The sequence below is a fragment of the Diabrotica undecimpunctata genome, chromosome 1, assembly GCF_040954645.1.
Source record: "Diabrotica undecimpunctata isolate CICGRU chromosome 1, icDiaUnde3, whole genome shotgun sequence".
Taxonomy (NCBI): domain Eukaryota; kingdom Metazoa; phylum Arthropoda; class Insecta; order Coleoptera; family Chrysomelidae; genus Diabrotica; species Diabrotica undecimpunctata.
The window spans coordinates 150,139,711-150,164,692 of record NC_092803.1 but is presented as its reverse complement, the minus strand read 5'-3'; the positions used below and the strand labels follow the sequence as shown (position 1 = coordinate 150,164,692).

The 24,982-nt window shown below is 32.2% G+C and overlaps 1 protein-coding gene across 2 annotated transcripts in view; it reads right to left on the bottom strand.

Annotated features, from left to right (window-relative positions):
- Positions 1-24,785, bottom strand: part of LOC140440796 (retinol dehydrogenase 14-like) — a 55,395-nt gene extending 30,610 nt beyond the window's left edge. The window contains exons 1-2 of one of the 2 annotated variants that reach the window (XM_072531169.1): positions 24,745-24,785; positions 3,503-3,826 (exon numbers count right to left, since the gene is read on the bottom strand). In XM_072531169.1, the coding sequence (XP_072387270.1) occupies positions 3,503-3,686 (184 nt within the window). In that variant the 5' untranslated portion in view covers positions 3,687-3,826; positions 24,745-24,785. Of the gene's footprint in view, positions 1-3,502; positions 3,827-18,344; positions 18,561-24,744 lie in introns of those variants that run through there. The other variant, XM_072531163.1, reaches the window with a different exon arrangement.
- Between the last annotated feature and the right edge of the window lie 197 nt (positions 24,786-24,982).

Genomic DNA, 24,982 nt, shown 5'->3' with positions numbered 1-24,982 from the left:
AAAAAGTGCATTCTTAACTGTGTTAAGAATGTGTTCAAGAGCCATAACCTCACCCTAGAAACAAAAATAAGGCTTGTTAAATATTACGTGTACTCAGTGCTTCTGTACGGAGTAGAAACGTGAAGATTGAAGGTGGAAACTCTATCAAAACTTTAGGCTTTTAATTTATGGTTATACAGAAGGATCCTGAAGATACCATGGACAGACAAAGTCACCAATTAAGAAGTACTACGGAGAATAAACACAACCGCGGATTTGGTCAACATCGTAAGGGCCGTAAGCTGCAGTACTTGGGAAATATAATAAGAAATCAAGGCAGATATGAGCTACGCCAATGCATTTTGCAAGGTAAAATTGAATGAAAAAGGGCCCCAGGACAAAGAAGAATATCCTGGCTTGCTAACTTGATAGCATGGTATAGAAAGACCTTAACACAGCTATTCCATATACCAACCAACAAAGTCATCATAGCCAGAATGATCGTCAACGTTCGGAACGGACAGGCACCCTACTAATAAGAAAAAGTGTTTTTATAACATTCTGTAATGTATTGTGCAGAAATACATAAATCAACAAGAAGTAGGGAACTTCTGGTGATTTGTGAATTAGGTGAATCGCAAATTCAAAGCTTCTTACTGGAGGCTATTGAACGATGCAATGAATAACATTTTAATCCGACATCTACAGTTTACCCTTGAAAACATTTTCTTTTTTATTCGTTACTTAGAGAAAAGACGTTAAAATAAAAGTAAAAGATTGCACTTAATTTCAATTCCAATTCCACCATTATTCTACACGTGTTTCGTATGCTAGCAGCGACATCTATAGGAAACAACAAGAAGTTGGGAGACCTCTCTTCGATAGAGAATTAGGTGAACCGCAAATTGAAAGCATCTAACTTGAACGATTTTCTGTGTAATCTATCCTACCTTTTTCGATATATCTTTGTTAAACCTAGCATGCATCACTCCATTGACCTTTAGAGGTGACTTTGACTTTATTTAGTGTCCAAGTTTCGCAGTCGTATATCACGATTAGTAGTATACACTGATCAAATGCTTTTTTCTTCAGGTGAAGTGGAATCTTTGATTTGAATATAGCTGCATTTCTACCAAAAGATGCCAAAGCCAGTTTCATTCTTTTGTTGATTTCTGAACGTAAGAAGCCAGATTTATCTATTAATTGTCCAAGTTAAATATACTCGTCTACTGTCTAAAGTGCAGCGTTGTTTATTATTATATCTTGGACATCCACTAGCTCGTTGTACATTTTTTTTGTTTTTGTCAAGTTCATTTTTAAGCAAACTCATGGCTAGCTGCATATACATCACTTAGATGGCTGAGGTATTCTCCATGAATGAATAGGCCTTTGTTTGGCTAGTTTATTTTGTTGAATATATTTGGTAGAATTATAATGAAAAGCTTTGGTGATATTGTCTTTTGTAGGTTGTCGAATACCTCTATTAGGGAAATTCTGGAGTATTTTCATAAATTTTTACCTTAGCTTTTGCTTATCTGTACATATTTGCTAAAGTCTCTATGTACGGTTTGTCAATGCCTTGGTTGGTAAAGCTTCTATTGTCGTCTTGGAATATATAGAATCGAAAACCTTGTCGAAATCTATGGAGGTTAATGCTAGCGGTATTTCATATTCTTCAGCTCTAGTCATTAGTTTTCTCTAAGCGTATGGATATGATCCACGGTACTGCATCCACTTCTGAAACCAGCTTGTTCTCTTAGCTAAGCAGCGTCTAATGCATTTGTTAATCAGTTGTTGATGATCTTTGTAAATATCTTGTATATGATTGGTAGTAGACTTATAGGTCTGTAGTTTTTGATATCCTCTTTGCTATCTTTCTTATGAATGAGAATTATGTTTGCTGTATTCTGCAGCCGTAGAAGAATGTCATGGCTACGTAATTTGAGAGAGTGGTTTGGCTGTACCACTAATGAACTCTTTAGGTCAGCTGTAAACAAGGTCAGGATAGCCTTGATGATTTCCAATCTCCGATAGGAGTGGCACAAGAAGAAGAAGAAGATTCTGCAGAGTATTTAAGCAGTTTTTCAGCGTATTTAGGCAGTTCCACTGTTATGCAATCTATCCCAGCTGCCTTAACGGTTTTTATTTTGTAATTGCCTATTTAACTTCTTTAGAAATTCTGGTTACTGATTGCTTCTTTAAGTATTTCAGGGGCTTTGTATATTATGCTGTAAACTTTAGACACGATTTGTATTATTTCATTTTTATCTGTAATTCTGGTGTTTTCGTTTGTTAGAGTTACGATTTGGTTCCTCCCAATGCTTAATGCTTTTCTTGTTTTTTTTTTTATAGTTTTTTCTGTTTTCAATTGCATTTTCTATCAGTCTTTCATTGTATTTTCTGATGTCTTTCTTAATACTTTTCCTTATTATCTTACAAAGTTCTGTGTAATCTATTCTCTGTATGCTGCTACTTATTTTAATTTCGCTTCTTTGCTTTAGCAATGTTTTAGTTTTATTAGAAGTTTTCTATTTTCAGTTTGTGGTTGCGGGCCTCCGATTTCTTTGGCAATATAAAGGATGATTTCCATTCATTGATAGCTGTCGATTTGGACATGTAACCTTTCATCAATTGTCCTTTGGTAGTGATCACAGTTTTAGTTTAGATTGTTAATATTTATATCGGTTACTGTTGGTTTTTTGATTAATTTTATTCTTTTCAGTTTTAGATCTAGAACAATTTTTGCTCTGTTTATTCTATGATCTCTGCCTGTTTAAAATTTATTTATTAGACTGACATATTTTATTGTAACAGTCTTGTTGGTGAGAATGAAGTCAATTCGTTATTAGTTAGTTCATTTTCTGTTCGATTTTTTCCTAAACAATATATTTGCAATAGGCAGGTTTTGGTAGAGTGCAAACCTAACCAGTCTTTCTCTTCTTTCATTTCTCTTATCAACTCCATATTTTTCCATGACTTGTTCCTTGCCATTTCTCTTTCCCACTTTGGCATTAAAGTCAAAAATTAAATACTTAAAGTGTGAGTAATCGTTGGGGCGTATATTTGTATAAAATATATATTATATCTCCTTGATAGTCGTATTTTTATAAAGTATATCTCTCTAGATTTTATAGATTTTTATAGATAATTTTAAAGTTTTAATTTTTCTGGAGGTTTTTTGTGTCTTGGTTAAATCGGTTATGTTGGTGAACAATCGTATATCGACCGATCAATAGCTGAATGATTACCTATAGTAGAGTTTGTTTTTTCTTCTGTGTTCAATAGAGTAAATTCAGATGTATTTAAAAAGTTTTTAATTTGTTTTCTTTGTTTGATCCAATTGATTTGTTCAAATAATATTGCAAAGTATTTTGGTTCACCTTCATTAGAAGGTATGTATACATTGCATATGGATGTATTGACTGGCGATAGAATTTTAACAGCTACAGCTTCTATATTTGTTTTCAACGTTCACAGAGACAATAAAACGCACTACAATACAAATATTAAACATTGTTCTTACCCACAAGTAGATGAGTCAGTAGGAATCCACTAAAATGGTTAACTTGCATTGTTTGGTTCAACCCGTCTTCGGTTGTAGCATTTGAACAAACAGGAATCCCAGCGTTATTAATTAGTATATCTAGTTTGGACTCAGATCGTTTTAGCCTACTTACAAGTAGTCGTACTGATTTAAAGGAAGTCATATCAACATATTCTAGTACTATATTTGGGTTATTGGTTTCATGTATAATTTGTTTTCTTAACTTTTCATCTATTGTTCTGCTAGCTATGATAATTTTGCACCCCCTGGAGGCTAGTTGAAGAACTATGTCATATCCTATGCCTAAAAAACAATATTTTTTAACAGCTTTAAAACAATTTTTTTTAATTGTATTTTTTATTGTTTTATCAATTTAATAAAAATTAGGTGTCAGCAAAATTAATTTAATATATATATATATATATATAAATAACAAAACAGTTAGATCAATTTAAAAGTATATATTCGAGTAGACTCTCTACTCGAACGTGTAAAAAGTCTTGTGTTGTCTTGGCGAGATAGCCTTATGGTCATTAAAGAGCCTTGATTGTGATCACATCATCATCCAGCCTTCATTTATCACGTCCACTGTTGGACATAGGCCTCCCTTAAACTCCTCCATTCTTTGCGATTTTGTGCTCTTTGTTACCAATTTTTGGTGATACGCCTGATGTCGTCAGCCCAACGTGTAGGTGGTCTTCCTCTACTACGTTTGTCTGCTCTTGGCCTCCAATCTGTAATTTTGCTCGTCCATCATGAGTCATGTATTCTCGCTACATGGCCTGCCCAGTTCCATTTTAGTTCCGGTATGCGTTCCACAACATCAGCAATACTCGTCCTTCCTCGCAGATCTTCGTTTTTTATTCGGTCCCGCAACATCACTACCAGCATAGACTGTTCCTTCCATTTATCTCTGTGCCACTCTCAATTTCGAAGCCGTAGTCTTGGTTAGAGTCATAGTTTGCGCCCCATAGGTCATAACCGGTAAAACACATTGGTCAAATACTTTTCTTGTGAGGCTAATTGGTACGTTAGCCCTAAGTGTGTCTCGCAGTTTAGCAAAGGCTGGCCACGCTCAAGTAATTCGTTAAGTTAAGTTCGGTTAAGTTTTTTGATGTCAATCGTTACTCCTCTGTGGTCCCAATTGACCATCTTAAACACATACTCTAACGCTGTTATGAATAATTTCGGTGACAATGTATCTCCCTGCCTTATCCCACCTTTTATTTTTAATGGTCGGGTTTTACCGTGTATCTTAACAGTCATAGTGGCACTTTTGTAAATATTGTAACTAAGTTCACTTTACCTATGGTCAATCCTGCTGTCATTCATTGCTTCTATAAGGCTGTCTATTTCGATCGTATCGGACCCTTATCATGAATGCTTGGACTTATGGACGCTTATTATGAAAATTATAATAATGAGGCTGGAAATTATCATGGACGCTTATTATGAAAATCTATGAAATTGAGGACAAGAGGTTTGTTGTATTTTATAGATTTTTCAATGAGCGTCTTTACTGTATGGAAGTGATCATTAGTACCATAATCTGATCGGAATCCTGCCTGCTCTCTCTGTTGGCATAAATCTAATTTTTTCTCCAATCTTGATGTCACTAACCTAGTGAAGAGATTGTATATTGTAGTTCAACAGGCTAATAGGTCTATAATTTTTTAGGTCCGTTCTATCCTCCTTTTTTTGCAAAAGGATGGTTATAGCATTGTTTCATTCTTTGGGCACCTCTCTTTGCTGCAAATATAGATTTAACAGTTTCTTTAATTTATTGAATATCATATCTCCTCCACTTACCATAGCTTCTGTTACAATTCCATCCTCTCCTGGGGCTTTAGTATTTTTTATTTTTCTTAACGCTTGTCGAATCTCATCTACCTTTATTTCTGGCATTAGTTCGGAACCTTGATTCATGATCTTCTTTGAAATGGCTGTTTGTAATCATGTTTGATCTTCTCGTCTATTTTCATATAATTCCTTCTTCGACGACCTGTATTAACTTTCGCATTTCCCATTCTTTAGCTTTCTAAGTAGAACTTTAGGCTGTTTTAGACGTTTAGTATTATCGGTTTTAAATGTCCTTAAATTTCTCCTGATTGTCTTCGAAACAGTTTTATTTATTTCTCTTAGAGTGCGGCTGTATGCATTCTTATCGCTTCTCATTTATCTCATTTTACTATCTGATTTTCTTTTAGGACAATCCACTCTGTGACTTTCTTGTAAGGCGTTTATGATGCAATTATTCAAGTCGTTAAGATCGTTCTCGGAGGTTACATGCAGTAGTAGCTTATTATTGATATGTGCCTGATATTGGTTTATATCTAATGGGGGTGTCCAGATACCATGAGATTAATTTTTAGTCATTATGTTCTTTTCTCTTTTTATGTTGATTTGGACTTTCGCGCATATCATTCTGTGGTCACTGCTTGTGGTGAACTTGTTCAGTACTGTTACATCTTTAATTATTTGTTTTTTCTCACTTATGATATAGTAGATTTAGTTCCTTCTATACCGTTTGGACTTTCTCAGTTCCATCTTCTATGCATCTTTTTGTGATCACGTATAAAAGGGTTAATAGAAAGATTCTGAGAACTAAGGATGGAGTTGTTGTATTTGAAAACTACCCTTTATTCCGAACTCTATAGAAAAGTTAAAAAACAGTAAAATTTGGTTAAGATGAATTGGATAATAATAAACCCATTAGCGTTGTGCGTTGCTTTAAAGCAACGGCAAACATGACAGTATTTGGGAGTAGCTTGAAGTCATAAAACAACCATAAAAGAGGTGTGACCTTGTCAATTCCATCAACCATAATCGCCCACACTTAGTTATGCCTATTTATTTGCGATGTTAAGAACTGTTTGTTAGTTTGGTGAATTTAAAGTATAGTATAATATTAGAACTTGAAAATAATGGACATTCTATTTGAGTAAGTAACATAATTTCGATATAAATGAAACTTATTATTTATATATGTTAAATTTGTGTTGATTATACTTCTAACAAAACATATTTTAAATGATTTAAATGAATTGATAAATAACTACTTGTCAGTACCTGTTGTAACCCTACCGTTGCCTTTAAACAACGCTAGGCGCTTGTACTATCCATATTTTAAATTTTATCATTGTTGTTCTAGACGAGGTTTTTCGCTTGCTCACGCGCTTGATATAATTTATAATGATGAACTAGATGACGATATTCTTGTAGAACTTCCAGATATAAACTTAGACAGTGACGAGGATTTAGGAGATGAAGATGAAGGAGGGTATGTAGTGATGTAGTAATCAAATCTTTTATAATAAAAATGTATGTCCTTATAAAAAATGTAATGTAATGTTATTTTAAGGCTGGTAGATAACGTTTCATTCCGTCAATTAAGCGCAGGAGCATAAATCCAACTACCAAACAATGAAATCATTGGTTTGAACGAAGATTCTATACACAATGAAGACATTCCTGGGTATAATTTTAAATCTGAAGTGGTAAAAAATTGGATTTCAAAGAGACTTTTTAAGCCTCGAAATCAACCTCAATGTCTGAAGGGAGCAGACTTTGAAAAAAAACGTGCATCGGCATTTCCAAAACCCAACTATTCTAAATATGAACAAATGAAACAATTTGCAGTTGTCGCTATGCATTATTTTTAAATTGTCCCGATCCCAAGACAACAGGTGAAGATATCCGTTTGTTTATTACTATTTTATATATAAGTGGATATAATCAATTATCATCCAAGCGACATTATTGGGATTATAATGACGATCATAAAACTACACATATACTATATACTACATAAAAAATTATGTAGTATTTAAGGCCATACGAAGAGATCGATTTTTATAGATGTGCCGGTTTTTGCACTGTTAAAATGCTTAAAAAAAGTTGTGTTGAAAATTTTGTACCGGAAGAATATTTACCTTACGATGAAAGTATGATAAAATACTTTGGCAGACATAGCTGCAAAGGAGTTTATTAGAGGAAAGCCAATTAAATTTGGATACAAAATGTGGTGTGTCAACACAAACAATGGGTATTTAGTTAACTTTGACTTATACCAAGGAAAAAATCCAAAATCAAATAATGACTATGAAAAACTATTTGCTATTTGGAAAAGCTACTAGTCCTTTGTTATTACCATTAGACGATCTGCCAGCCGAGAAAAGCAATCTAAGATACAATACTTATATGGATACTTTGTTTTCGGGAACGGCTTTATTTTTATTTTTAAAATTTCGTGGTTATGTTGCCATAGAAACCATTCGCGAAAACCGAGTTCCCAGAGAATGTCCGTTAACTCCTAAAAATGAGTTTATCAAAAAAGGATTGAGCTTATTTTGAAACAGCTATTGAACGAAATGATCGACAATTATTTGTCCGGTGGATGGATAATGCAGTAGAAACAATGATTTCAGCATCCTGTGGCACTCAAGAAGTAGGTCAAGTAAGAAGGTTTTCTCAGAAACTCAAACGAAACATACTTGTTTCTAGACCGAAATTTATGGTCAAGTATAAGACATTTATGGGAGGAACTGATCAAATGGATCAGAATGTAAGTTGCTACCGGATCTATATTCGTGGCAAAAAATGGTATTGGCCAATTTTTACATGGATGCTCGATGTTGCATTACAAAATAGTTGGATATTATATAATAGAACTGTATTGTATAAAAAAATTTAGCGAAGTATAGTGTACTTAGTAAAGGAAGCGGAAGACCGTCGGCTTCCTTGACAGGATCTGTCGATAGCCGAATGTAGGATGACATTCGTTTTGACACCATCAATCATTTGATGCAGTACATTCCAGATGGGAAAAAGAGATGTGCGTCTAAAACGTACAAATTTATCGTTAGAACAATGTGTTTAAAATATGATATTGGACTATGCACTTCTTGTTTTATATCATTTCACTCTCGATAGTGTAAATTTTTATAATTAATCACAATGAATTATATTTTTTATGAATAAATCTCTATTTTTGGTTTATTGGATTTTAATGGCTTTTAATTTTTGGATTATTATTTTCAACAAAAACTAGAGAGTGTAAGCGCCTAGCGTAATCTCGGCGCTAATGGGTTAAGTATAATTTTTAAATATTTCAACCCTTTGAAAATTCATTTTTAAGGAGTAATTAGCCCTTCATTGCCAAAATGTATAAAAAAAGTTAAGATAAAAAACTTAAAATTTGGTGTGAATTACGTAATGATAATCGAAACATAAAATTAATACAAACCTTTAATATATATTATATCACATTCAAATATTCGTAAATCATACATTTATAAATCAAATCTCATATTATATACATTGCATTATACATATATTGCATTATTATATATGTATATATTATACATATATACATATATTGCATTATTAAATTTCAAACTTCATTTTTGTCATTCGTGTCGTTTCGTTCACCATCTTCTTCCTCATCTTTCATTACTGGAGTACTATTACTACAATTATCACCAGAACAACCAAAGCAAGTTGGATTACAAAATAACTCAGTTTGCTGCAGCTATATGTGGCACGGGAAACTTTCTTGCAGTGACAAAATATCACTTTTAAAAGTTCTTCAGGAGCAGGCTACTCTCTCATTTTTAATGGATGCAACAACCAATCTTTTGAAAATCACCCTTGGTCAGTTGGTTGAATATTGTAGTTTCCAAGCCACTACTGGACCTGAAGGTAAGTCCTTTTTAATTGCTTATCTAAAGCATCTACAGTAGGCACGAGTGATGACAACTTGACGGCGCTATTTTTCGTAGTAAAATTTACGGATACACGCTTACATAAACATGTATATGTCAGTATTCGTGTTTTATGGTTCCATGAGCCGAATGTGAATGAATGTATGCGTGTATATAAGTTTCTAACGTACAAAATACAAAAAACATGGCTAACGGACATTATGATGCTTCCAATTGGATTTCTCCATTTTTTCCAAAAAAATTTATTGTTTTTTTAACCATAACTTTTTTATTTTGTAACTTCTTTTTGTAAAATTCTGTAAAAAGAATTTTTCAGTTTTTTACAAGAGCTGCAAGTTTATTAATATTTTAAAACCCTCAGCTACAAAAGGGGGTGACTTTGAAAGGGTTGGTAAAGGTAGTTTTTGCATATTAGTACAAGTTTTAATTGTCAATGTCTCACTAAATTTTTACCGTACAAAATTTTCGTAAAATAAATTCTTGAAAATTAAAAAGCTACAATTTTACATATAAACATTTTTTTTTAGTATTTCTAATGCTAATCTTTTTATTTTGAAGAATAGGGCATTTTTTACCAAACTACAAAAATTCGTTATTGGCTTTTAGCTCCATTTTTTTAAAACTAACCATTGTAAGTCATTGAAGCCAAACTTCTAGAATATATTAATAATACATAAATAAAGAAGTGGTAATTAGCGGGTTAGATATATAGATATGTATATGAGATATAAATATATGGTATAGATATTTTTTTAAATATTTTTAACTATTTTTTAAAATATCAGTCTTTTTAAATACTTTAATTAGTTTCGATAAGTTATCCTCGAAAAATGTTAATTTTTCCCGTCATTTGACTTTGAAACTTCAAAACTTATCATTAGACGAAGAATACTAACCTATAATAAAGTATAGCTCGATTAATATTTGTCTTAAAGAAAATTTAAAAAAATATATTTTATTAATTTTTTTAAAAAGTGCATTTTTGTTAATTACTGTTTTTTGATAAAAAGCATACTTTTTAAATTCTTAGCAGAAAACTGATTTAAAACATTGATTTTTTTCTATTAAAACTATTTATTTTATTAAAAAAAATGTATTGAACATTCTTTGCATAGAATTAATTTTTCTACCAATTTTTAAAATTTTGAAAATATAATAAAAAAATTCCACCCTCGAGATGGGTTGGCAACTAACCCCATGGTAAAAGCGTCTTTCGACATGATATATATTTTAATCCTTGGACTATCCACTACTTATTCTAACATTTTCAAGTAAATCGATTTTTTCCGGAAAAATTGCGAGTTAAAAACCTTTGTTTTCTAGACTATAAACTCTACAACGGGCTTTTTATTATTTTTTATTGTAAGATACAATAAATAGACACGCGTGCTAATAATACTATGACTTGGCCATACAATGATCATCTGTACACCTTAGGCAACCAATGATGCCTACGTTAGTACTCCGAGTACAACTATATATATATATATATATATATATATATATATATATATATATATATATATATATATACGTTTCAAAGAAACGTGTGTTGACGATATAATGCAAGTACCAAACACAAAAGATATAGAATAGTATGTTTTTTATACAGTCGATGCAAGTTTGCAGGAAAACGCACTGATATGGTATTTGGGTGTGATTTGACGTAAACATTCTTGATGACGGAAACTGGAATGCTAGACAGAGATCTCCATATTGAAGGCAACCTGGTCTATAAACCAAGAAATATCCGAGAAGCCAAAGAGACCGAATAAAGCCTCAACTCTATGTAAGAGATGATGGCACTCAATATTACGATATTTCTATTATATACTTTGTACGTAACATTCAGCTCGTTTTCAATCACAACAACCATCTTAGAGACGTCATCCACAGTAAATTGCATTATTATTATTTATGGCCAACAAATATACATAAGCCCAGAAAGGATGTGGAAAGGAATTTGTTTTAAAAAACTTCAAAAATTAACGAAAGAATAGAAAAAGAATTTCAAAATATAAACAGCCAAAAACACGCAAACTGATTAATAACAATATTAATAAGTTATTATTAAAAATATTATTAATTCTATTAATTAATTTCTCCTGTGTAAATAATTTAGAGTAGGTACTCAGCTAAATCAAATTGACTTTAGTACGCTACTGAATAAACTACTTCTTGACACAATTTCTACCTTTTTTTTAATAGATAAACTTAATGCGATGTATATGTGATTTAAAATGATTTTAATGTAGTTTTTGCACAAACTTTCTTCTCCTTGATTCACTTTTGTTGTAAATCTGTTTCGACAATTATAAATATATTTAAATATAGTAAAATATGAGATAGCGTTTGTTTATATATATATATATATATATATATATATATATATATATATATATATATATATATATATATATATATATATATATATATATATATATATATATATTATATACACGTCCAAAAGTTTGGAATACGTACAAATAATATATCTACGCCTATGGTGGTTTTAAACCTGTTGTTGATATTCACTCTAGAGCGTTTTTAAATGGAAATGATAAAAAATTTGAATCGTTTTTGTATGATTTTGGTCACATTCAACTGATTAGCGTATTTACACATTATTTCAGTCTTTGTTTAAATTTGAATTGAGCCGTTTAAAAATGCCTAGAAACGTGATATCTCATTTTGACAGATCTAGAGTAATTGCTTTGTTACAACAGGGCTTTAGTCAAAGTTATATCGCGAATATTGTTGATGTTATTCAGAGTGCTGTATCAAAAATAAAAAAAAAATTCCAAGATACAAATGACGTCAAGGATCGATCAATCGATCGATCGATACAACAGCAGCACAAGACCGGCAAATAACATTGATAGCTCGTAGAAATCGTCTGGAATCTACAAGTGGTATATCCAGAGAAATTTCTAGGCTTCAAGGACTGAATATTTCACGGCAAACAATAACACGTAGACTAAATGTGGTAAATTTGTATCGTAGAAGACCGCTACGTGTTCCTAAACTAACCTACCAACACAAAATAGTAAGGTTGCAATGGGCTAGAGCAATGGTACATCATGGTCCTAACTGGAATAACGTGATGTTCTCTGATGAGTCAAAAATTGGCTTGGTATCTGATTCGCGAAGAACACTGGTTTGGAGGGCCCCAGGACGACAAGTCCGACTAGAAACAGCCCAACTGCGTGTCCCATTTGAAGGTATTATGGTTTGGGGTGGTATTATGAGTGGTACACGGACGCCACTGCTGGTTCTGAAGAGAAGAGTCACTCGTGCTGTGTACATCGAGGAAGTTTTAAATCCTGTCGTACGTCTATTCCGAGGAGCAGTAGGTGATGAATTTGTGTTTATGCATGACAACGCACCTCCTCATCGAACAGCAGCAGTACAAAATTTTCTGGAAGAAGAAGGAATATCTACATTACAGTGGCCTTCAAATTCCCTCGACATGAACGTTATTGAACATGCTTGGGACATTCTCAAAACATGCATGAAGAAGCGAAACAATCGTCCTATTACACTTCGAGAACTAAAAGATGCTGCTCGTGAAGAATGGGAGAGAATTCCGCAAGCCCAGCTCGACCAGTTAATGGGCAGCATGCCAAATCGCCTACAGGCATGCATACAGGCCAATGGAGGAAATACTAACTATTAGTTTTATTAAAAATTATTTTTTATATACTAATTTTTTTTTAAATGTAAGTTGTACATTGTAAGTTTTTCACTCCAATAGAATAAAGAATTTTTTTGCATATCGTTTATCTGGTTTTGAAATTTATTTAGTATTGTTGAGTATTAAAACAAAATAATGTTTAACTATTCAGAAGATTTTATATATAAAAATCGATAAAAAGCTGAAATATTCCAATATTCCAAACTTTTGGACATATGTATATATATATATATATATATATATATATATATATATATATATATATACGAGGCATGTTTTTCAAGTAATGAAACCGGCCGTTTCAAAAAATTGTAACGGCCGGTTCGGCCAAACTATTTCCTACGTATTTCAGAAACTGCCCACTTTAGATCCAAGGATATCTTTTCATCGACTTGTAATCTCCTTCCACAATTCTGCTAACTTCCTTTCGCAATGCCGGTATCCAAACTCATGAACACACCCTCTATCGAGACGCGACCTTTCCTCTCGATGATCCAAATGGCAACTGCCACTTTGCTTATACATCGACTATCAATTCTCCCATTCAAAAAAAAACTGTCCAATTAAAAAGCTTTATTTTGTTTACAATCATTAAGAAAAAACTCTGTTTCCAGAGAAACTAAAATGTTTGCTTTAAAACTGGCTTTCCCTTTGGTTACAAATACATAATTCATTCCTATAACAAAAGGTTAATTACAATATCTTAATCCTAGGTCATATACAATGAAAAGATTATAATGAGTATGGGCTTTCTAATTCTATATAAAAAGATTTTACCTGCGAGTGTTTAAAAATCAGTTGTTGACAGGCAAAACTTTCTGTTAATCTAATCTTATCCTAATCTAATACATAAATTTTGTTTACCAGGATGTCTTGAAAATTTATTTAAATGGTCTATTTATTAATTTTTATTTTTCTCTTCGGCTGAGAAAAAGAAGTATGACGATATATATATCTTCTTCTTCTTAAAGTGCCTATCCGTTCCGGACGTTGGCGATCATCACGGCTATCTTCACTTTGCTTATTGCAGCGCGGAACAGTTCAGTGGTAGTCGTGTTATACCACTTTCGCAAATTTTGAAGACAGGAAATGCGTCTTCTTCCCAGTCCTCTCTTACCATTTACTTTCCCTTGGAGAATCAGCTGGAGAAGGCCGTAACGTTCTTAATTTCTCATTACATGACCTAGATATTCCAACTTTTTAGTTTTGACGGTCATGAGAATTTCACATTCTTCCCCCATTCTACGCAGGACCTCCACATTAGTAACTCTGTCAACCCAGGATATACGTAAGATGAGCCTATAACACCACATTTCGAAAGCTTCGAGCCGATTCATAGATGCAACAGTCAGTGTCCATGCTTCCATTCCGTAGAGCAGAACTGTGAATATGTAGCAGTTCAATAGACGGCATTTTGTTTTTAATGATATGTCTCTACTGTTGAAAATAGTTCTCATTCTAACGAATGCTGCTTTTGCTTTTATTATTCGCTGTTTAATTTCTGTTGAGTGGTCCCATTGGCTATTTAAATTGGTGCCTAGATATGTATATTGCTCGACTCTTTCGATATTCTGTTGGTTGATTGTAAGTTGAGCGTTTAGTATTGGTTTTTTACTAATTGTCATAAATTTGATTTTCTTTATGTTAAGAGCTAGTCCGTATCTGTTGCTGACTTCTGTTATGCGATTTGTTAATATCTGTAAGTCATTCAGATTATCGGCAAAAACTATAGTGTCATCTGCATATCTAATGTTATTCAACCATTCACCGTTTATTAGTATATAGATATATATATATATATATATATATATATATATATATATATATATATATATATATATATATATATATTTCCCTAATATTAAATTTCCTGACTAAATTAAAAAAATTTTAATATTCATATTTGACACCACTTTGTACGCAACCCTACAATAATCGAAAACTAGTTATCAATAACAAAAAATATAATAAACAAAAACGAGTGTCTTTCTGACATAAATTAAACAAAATAATAATTACTGTCAAACATGATTCTTACAAAATTAAATAAAATTAAAATATTGTAATATATACATATTATACTTAAGTTTAATGTTTTGTGAATTTCAAAATTTAATGGATTAACCTCATGTTGTAAGCTTTTGTGCTAGTTTTATACAATGTTTTTAATTATAATTTCATTGTGTTTACTGATAAAAATAATTCTAACCATATTTTAGCATATCCTGAAGAAGCATTAAATGTAATGTTTAGTACTATTCCTATCGTTGTTGGAGATTACTTTCTCTTTACCTTCCCTATTAACTCATTAGAAACAAGTTCTCAGGGAAGAAGTACGAGTAGGTACATTTAAGTAGTGTAGTTTTTAATATAATCTGTTTTTAGCCCTTGCAAGTGATAGATGCAGAATTAACGATTTCGAAAATGTCAAAATTTAATAGTTCCAGAACATTGAGGATTTTATCCCTGTGTGCGCAGACAAGTGAGGATAGCAACGACATGCAGAGTAAGTTGAATATAAATTAATCGTTGTATTATAATCTAGGAATTGGATGCAAGAGGCACAAGATCGAAATAGATGGAAAATTATGAGGGAGATCTATGTCCGGCAGTGGATAAGCGAAGATTGAATGATGATGATGATTATAATTTATTTATCTACTCTTGTTTTCAAATTCAATGGTGAGAATTTCTACGACTAGTGTAAACTGAACGAAATAGGGGCGTTCAAAAAAATACTTCTGATTGAAGCGAAATGATTAAAAGTACATAGACACAATGTATTAGAGAAACAATAATACTAAAGTTTATTTATCAAAATAATTTTATATTCGAAACCGCACGATAACAATAGTACTACTTATTTACAGAGATTGTTTCAACTTCTTCTTTTTCTTCTTCTTTCGGTGTAGCCATGTCTACCTGTTTTTTCAAACCGTGGTCATTATATTCTATTCTTCTGTTTCTTACTCAATTATTGTTTGTTTTAACTTTAAAATCATTATTATTTTCAGATGCTATCAATGGTACTTCATGAACTGCTATCGGTGATCAAGTTCAAATTTTAACGAACGTTGAAATACCGAGAGAGGACTGAGGACTTAGAGAGAGATCTCCCAGAACCAATTCCAACTTATGACGCTACATTAATGGAAACAAAAAACGAAGCTACTGAAGATATGGAAGAGGACATTTTGATGCAGAAAACGACTTTTCCAATTATGATTCTATGTAAGATCTCCCATATCTCCCAGAACAAATTCCAACCTATGAAGCTGCATTAATGGAAACACCAATCGAAGCTACTGAAGATAGTGACCGTGAAAGTGACAGTTACAGTGTATCTTGTAAGAGAAAACGAAGTGCAAATCCTGAAGAATGGAGACGAAATAAGGTCAAGAAACTTCGCAACTCTGGTAAGTCCTACAAGTCAAATAAAGGTACAATCATGCACGCTCGACAAATGAAAGAAGCTTGTTCTCAAACTTGTCGTTTAAAATGTTTTGAAAATTCTGTGGATATAAGAACGCATATTCATCGAAAATTTTGGGACCTGGGTAACATAAATTTACAAAGAGACTTTATATCACGACACACCAATGAAGTTAGACCTAAGTATCAAAATAAAACACATGGAAGCAATCGCAAACATAACTTGCAATATAAATTTAGGATTAATGACAAGAACACTCAAGTATGCAAGACGTTTTTTCTCAATACTTTGGGAGTGAGTGATCGATACATTTACACCACATGGAAGAAAACTGATGATGCTGGTATCCTCGAAGATGATCGAAGAGGGAAGCATGTGGCTCATAAAAAATCTGATAAAGTTGCCTTGGAAAAAATACGTCAGCACATAAAGATGTTTCCGACCATCGAAAGTCACTATTTAAGGGCTCAAACTAGTAGAGTTTTTATTGATGGTAGCTTAACCATATCCGAAATGTATAGACTAAATAAAGATAAGTGTATTTCAGACGGCGATATTTGTCTTAAGGAACATCACTATGAAAGCATATTTAATTATGAATTTAACATTGGATTCTTTTCTCCTAAAAAAGATCAATGTTTTGAGTGTGAAGTGTATAAAAACTCTAATGAAGAGCAGAGAAAATCATTGCAGGACAACTACGACTTGCATATTAAAAACAAAAATCAAGCACGCGAATCAAAGAAACAAGATCTAGAATTAGCTAATAATGATATAAATCAATATTCCGTTTGCGATTACGATCTTCAAGCTGTATTACAGACGCCATGCGGAGATGTATCAATGTTTTATTATAAGCGACGTTTAAATGTGTATAATTTCACATTATTTGATAACGTATCCAAACAAGGATACCGCTTTATGTGGAATGAGTCTGTAACGAAACGGGGAAGTAATGAAATTGCAAGTTGTGTCTATTATTACATGACAAATCATGTAATAAGCAAACATTTAATTTTTTTTAGCGACAACTGTGCCGGGCAGAACAAAAATAAATTTATCGCCTCTATGTATTTGTATGTTGTTACTAATGTGAGTCATATAGAATCGATTACCCACAAGTTTTTAATAACAGGTCACACACAAAACGCTGGTGACAACATGCACTCAGTAATAGAGCGACAAAAGAAAAGAGTGCTGAAGAGCGGTCCAATTTATGTTCCTACTGAATGGGCAACTGTAGTGAAATGTAGCAAAAAAAGTGGTTCACCCTACATAGTTCGAGAAATGGAAACAAAGGACTTCATTGATTTTAAACATGTTTCCTTTCTGTTGGGAAACAATTATAAAATTGATCAAAATAAAGAAAATGTGAAGTGGACAGATATAAAAATTCTGCAATGTAGAAAAGATAGTCCGCACATAATTTTCTTTAAGTACAACTATGATGACGAACTATGGAATTCTTTTAATCTAAAAACATCATCGCGGACTACACATAATATACGAGAAGTGCTACTTAAACCTGTCTACAAAGAACAGCCAAAAATTCAAATGGCCAAAAAGAAAGATTTGGTATACTTATGCCATTCGAGTATGATACCAGAAGCTTACCATAGTTTTTATGAAAATATTTTGGCCCAAGATGATCAAGAAGAGGACAACAACTAACAGAAAGTGTGTCTACACTTTTTATAATTTTCTCCGTGCAAAAGTGTTTTCCCGCTTGTGAAATTCCTACTCTTTTGGCATTAATATTATTTTATTTAAATTTTTATTTTTCGTTAATGTAATATAGGCTAAAAAGCATGCAAAATAATAATTAAATGTTAATTTTTCTTCAAACTTAAGTCTTATTTCACCGATATTAGCACGAAAATAAAACAAAATCGTCTTATATATATATATATATATATATATATATATATATATATATATATATATATATTATTTTAAAAAAATAAAATTTACCTTTACTGCCACCTGTAACTAATGCAGTTTTTCCCAACAAACAAATATCGCTAGTGCACTTAATACGTTCAAAGTCCATTAACAACTTTAGCATTAATAGCAGAAGAATTAAAAAACTAATTATACAACCAATTAATAAAAGTAACGACATCTTCGGTACTTAAACGCAATGTACGAGCAAAGAATATATATTCTTTGGTACGAGTTTTAGTTAAGTTTAACCTATCATAACTGTCTTTGATACAAAACTTTCACGGTAGAGTTCAACAAAAATAATAGATAATAATTATATACATGCCGTAGCAGAACTACTTTCTATTGAGATTTGGGTACCACCAGAGTGGAATCGCATGTATTTATAAAAGGGCTATAAAATCATGTAAAACCAATTATTTATTGTAGTAGTCCGTTAAATATTTTTAAACATGCCTTACAATTATACAAAAATAATTATTTAACGCAATAATTACTTCTTACAAAAGCATACCACTAATAAAACGAAACACATTCAGAAGGAAACATGGGCAGACTACGTTCGATCCCTATTTGCTAAAGGTAACGACGATGAACCACCACCACCAGAGGTGACGGCTAACGAAGAAATAAATATTGAGGAGGAAGAGGCAAAGGAACCATTAAGGAAATAAAAAAACAGAAAATACCCAGGAAAGGACAGAATACCAAATGAACTCCTATAGCGTGGAGGACTAGATCTGATCAAACAACTATTAAAACTAATCCAAAAAATAATAAAACAAAACAGAATTCCTCAAGAATGGAGATCAAGCATCCTAATACCTCTTTTTAAAAAGGGAGACAAATCGGGCCCGGAAAATTACAGAGGAATTAATTTATTAAACACAACACTAAAATTTACAAACCAAAGTTAATAAATAAACTGAATGATAGTATAACACTAGCAGAAGAACAACAAGGTTTTAGGTCGGGAAGATCATACACCGACGCTACATTTTTAATAAGGCAAGTGCAAAAGAAATCACTAGAATACAAAAAACCGGCATATCTATGTTTCGTGAATCTTAAGAAGTCATTTGACTGGGTCTAATTAAAGAACGTTATCCACTTATTGTACGCAAGAGAGATACCTTTAGGAATAATTAAAACGATCGAAAATATCTACCAAAACAACAAAATAAAAGTAAAACTAAAAGAAGAACCAAGTGAGCCTATTGAAGCTGGCAATAGGATAAGACAGGGAGATTGCCTGAGTCCTTTATTTTTTAACTTGATTATGGATAAAATAATAAAAAAAATAAAAACTAAAAATGGATATCAAATGGGAGAAATACAACTTAAAAAAAGACAAAATGCATAGTTATAACAGCAAATTTACTAAGATGTAAATTGGAGCTGGAAGGTCAGATAATAGAACAAGTTATGGCGTTTCCATATCTAGACATAACATTATCTAGCTACGGAAAGCTCAAAAAAGAAGTGGAAGATCAAGTGAATAGATTAAACAGAGCCGCAATTTGCATGAATGAAACAATGTGGAGAAATAAAAAACAGTCATCAGACCAATAAGAACATACGCGGCAGAAACACGACCTGACATAGAGAGGACAAAAAGAATGTTCGAAATAACAGAGATGAAAACACTTAGAAAAAATGATGGAAAAATACTATGGGACAGAGCTAGAAGTACAGATATACGACGTAGATGCAAGGTACAGAACATTAAGAACTGGGTAAGAAATTGGAGATCATATAAGCTGAATTACCACAAATAGAGTAGTAAAGACGGTAAGAGACGGTTCCCCAATAGGAAGACGACCAGTAGGAAGACCACGAAAACGATGGAACGACAACTTACTGGGGGCTCATTGAAAAATAGACAGAATCACGTCCATATAAAAAACAAGAAGAAGAAGAAAAGCATACCACTGGATATAATTAGGACAATGGAAAATATATACAGCAAGTGACAAACCTATGAAACAAATTCATAAATTATGGAACAAATCGATTTTTTTGCGATGATTCTTATAAGAATAGGGATCGTGTTCTAGCTCGTTTGAAAGGTTATTTAATTCTCTATTAAACGATATAAACAATAACATAATTATTTATATAGGATGGCCAAAAATATTTAATTTGTATGTATGTAATTTAAATATGAGAAACGGAAAAAAAACTGCTGGCAAAAAACGGAAAAAAAAGTTTAGTTTTCAAATAAAAATTGCTTTTCTCTTAAATTGAATGTTCGAATTGTCACCCACCAGTCTCTTAGCAGTAACTGAAGCGACGACGAGAATCCTATTTTTATTACGAATTTCTATTTTTTTGTGTAAGACTGGAAATCTTTTCATTTTTAATTGACAACTGTGAGTATTTTTGCAACAAGATCAAATTAATTATTTTAATCAATTGCTATCTAGGGAATCTTGGTGCTTTCTAGACTCACATTTATCTTCGGGTAACAAGTTTTGCATATTTTATGAAAAAATTATGGAACTATTCGATAAAGCATTTCCTTTGCAAACGGCGGATACTAGACGATTTTCTAAACAGTCTAAAAATAAGGGCTGGTTGACTTCTAATTTAATAAATGAGGGAAATTTTATTAGAGACATTTTCAGATCTATAAAATATTCAGAAATTCATGAGCTCAGAATACGGTTTAACATTCTAAAAAAAATCATGAATACAAAGTTAAGTTAGCCAAACAAACTTATTTTAATATTAAAATGATAAATGCGCAGAATAGTACGGCTGAGGCTTGGCGCATCATAAATCAAAAGACTGTCGGAGGTAAAAATCGAAACTCTTCTAAATACCCAAGTAAATATAAAAATAATTTGAGAATTTTTGTGAATGACCCTCATGACATAGCAGAATCTTTCAGTCTACATTTTTCGAATTCCGTAAAAAATTTAATTAGTCAAACTTCACCTCACTATAATCCTAAGAATCTTTCTTCGCCTATACACTCCCTTTTCCTTTATCCTGTTAGTGATGAAGAAATAAAAAGTATAATTAAAGATATCCCGAGATATGAGATCCCATATTCTATGTTAACACATGTATCTCATAACATAGATAAATAATTAACATTTCTAGTAAATCTTTCATTTCAGGAAGGGATTTTTCCTCAAATTCTAAATACTGCTTTAGTTGTGCCAATACATAAAAAAGGCGACAAATCAAACTTTGGTAACTATCGAGGCCTATCACTTTTATCTGTGTTTTCAAAAATATATGAGAAGGCATTTCATACACGTCTCCTCTCGTATATTAACAAGAACAACATTATAGAAAAGTCTCAATTTGGTTTCCGTGAAGGTATAAGTGTGCAAGATGCACTACTAGCGCTGTGCAATCATATTTTATCGAACTTTGATAAGGGTAATAAAGTTATCGGTTTGTTTTTTGAGTTAGCACGAGCTTTTGAAACTGTAAATCATCCAATACTGCTGGAAAAACTTTGTCATAGTGGTGTTAGAGGAACTGCATTAAAGTGGATCCACACCTTTTTATCGAAAAGGTTTCAAAAAATTAAGGTCATTGTGAATGGGAATATAATATTTTCTTCAGAAGAAAGTGTCCTCTCCGAAGTTCTACAGGAAAGTATCAATGGCCCTCTTTTATTTTTGATTTTCGTTAATGATTTAAATCAACTGATAAACGATAGCTCAACATCTTTGGTTCGGAATCCGTTAGATAATTTTTCTGATGCAAGTGTTCGAGTAGAAAACGTGGAACTGCAATCAGGCTGTTATGTCACTCAATTTCTTGACAATACCACAGTTGCACTAAATTCCAATAATTTTTTTCATGTAGTACAAAAAGCAAACTGTCTTGTAAAAAGTATGACTCATTACTGTTTAAATAATGCCCCAATCTTAAATGGATCAAAGACCAATATGGTAACCTTTTCACCTTCTACTATGCAGATGAGTCCATTAGTAAAACTTGACAATGGGTCAGTGGTAAATAGCCACTCCACTAAGTTGTTAGGTGTTTACCTGGATTCTAATTTGTCTTGGAGCTCTCACGTTGATTATGTAGTGGGAAGATTGTCTGTGCACTGTTATGTTATATGGCAACTTAGGAATTTTGTCTCCCTAGGTATCTTAAAACTTTACTATTTTGCTCATGTACAGTCAATTGTGCAATACTGCTTAGTTTTTTGGGGAAATTGCTCGCGAATTAATGAGGTGCTTGTTCTTCAAAAAAAAATTATTCGTACCATGACGTTTAGAAGACGGTTAGATTCCTGTAGACCAGTTTTTAAACAATTAAATATTTTAACTGTAATTTCGCTGTATATTTTCAGTTGTGTTGTTTATGTAAAGTCACATAGATGCAATTTTATTTGCAGAAATGATGTTTCCTTAATGAGTGGTTACAATTTTCGTTACAGAAATGATTTGGTGACCCCTGTTCGTCACTTGACCGTTGTAGGCAAGGGTCCTTACCCAACATGCGTTCGTTTGTGTAATAAATTACCTAATTATGTTAAAGAGTCAAATATTTATGTATTTAAGAGAACAGTTAAGGATTTACTTCTGGTAAACACTTTCTATTCGATAGAGGAATACTTGCAGGCATCTTTTTAACAATTTGTATGTTTTTGTGTATATTTTATATGTTTTTATGATAACTGTTTTTATGTAGTTATAGTTTTTTACTGAGCATAGATTGTATTTGACGCATTTCAATACTTGTAAAAGTCAGATGAAATAAAGAATATTGATTGATTGATTGATTGATTGAGTGATGATAAGGTAATATTTAGAACTTGTCGGGTATTGTTTCCTTAAATTATCATAAAATTGTCATGACAGTTAGTGGAGTAAGCCTACAGGGGAAACTACTGTAAAAAACGTGCCGAGTATATTTTGCTCGTATCGTTTGCTCGAATTTTGATCTCGCACAACTTTTATAGCACACATACGATCGATGGGGATTTTAAAAACTTTATTTGTAATCGTAAACTTTATTTATTATTTGTAATTACTGTTTATGGTGGAGCATGTGATTTTTCTCTCTAAACCAAGTGTAGTATTATTTCCTTTGAAAAGTTTTTCACCCTTTTATATTATTTAGGTAAGAAAAGTCTTTCTTTCCATCCAGGCCGGAAGATTCTTGTAAACGGCGTCCAATTTAATTAGTTTAGGAACCTTCTTGTGTTGTGTTGTCCAGGAAACCCATGTAAGTACTTTTTGATTTCTCTTTTTGTAGTTACCCCTTTCCAGTCCCTCTGTTATTCACTTACTTACGACTTACGACCCAGTTTTCCAACCAAACCAAGAGTAGCCGTTCGCAGACGTTTCGGTTTGTTTGCTTCCCCTTTCTCCAGCCCAGTAATTTTTGTCCTGTTACAACCCCATATAAGTAATACCCAATATGGTAGGCAAATATAACCGCTACAAATTTTAAAAATATTATTTAAATTTCAGTAATACAGAAAACATAGTATAAAGCTTGGTGATAGTCTACTGCACCGCCTACTGTAATATCTTTTTTCCTCTCCATCATAGGCAGTTTATATCTATTTTTCACCGAGGTGTTTTTTCAGATCATCTGTTGATCTTATTTGCGGTCTCCTTGTTTTCCGTTTATAGTTCTGCGGTCTCCAGTGTATAAGTATCTTATTCTATCTGTCAAACTTTTTGCCGGGGCGTATGTCCAACCAATTTCCATTCAAGTTTTGCTACTTTTGTTTTATTGCGGATTCAATCATTTCTTTTCCTGTCTATTATTTTGATTTTTAGCATTTGTCTGTGAAATATAATCACTGGTACGAACACGTGGATCTCAAACATTCCAAGACTTTTATACATGAACTTTCGCAGAAGAAATCCAAAGATCTACTAGATATATTGTAACAATTTATTTTGCCTACCACATTGGGTGTCACTTCAAACAATATAAATTGCTTATAGCGGGTTGAAAGGGGGACTGAACTACTGAGTTGGAGATAGGGTAAGCAAATAAACTAAAACGTTCGCGAATGGCTACTCTTGTTTTAGTTGGAGAGCTGGGTCGTAAATAAGGTGTCTTTATTTGAGGAACGGGGAGAACAACTACACCAAAAAAGAAATAAAAAAAATACTTAGAGATTTCCTGTGCAACAAACAAAAGAAGATTCCTAAACTATTTAAATTGGACGCCGTTTAAAAACTCATCTTGCTGGATAGAAAGGAAAGCTTTTCTTTCCTAAAAAATTTTTAAAGATGAAAATATTTTTAAGGGAAATAGGTAATTTTAAACTCTTGGTTTAAGAGAAACATTTCATATTTATTATTATTTCACATTAACAGTTATTACAAATAAAATTTTCTAAATTTATCAACAAACCTTACATTGGTGCTATTTGTAGCAATTTAAACAAGTATTATAAATCAAAATCCTAATTTTAATCAATATTACTTACATTGAGTTTAACCTTTAAACAAAACACAATTTAAAATTTTGGTTATGTACTAATTGACAGAAAAATATAATACTGACTGTCATATGTCGAAATAAAATATCAAACTTTTTTGAATTATTAATTAAGTATTAAGGTTAACTTTATTTAAAAGAAAACTGAAATATGACAATTAGCTAATTCATAAAACATATAATTTTATTTATTTATAATTTTTTAATTTGTCATGAAAGCAAATCTT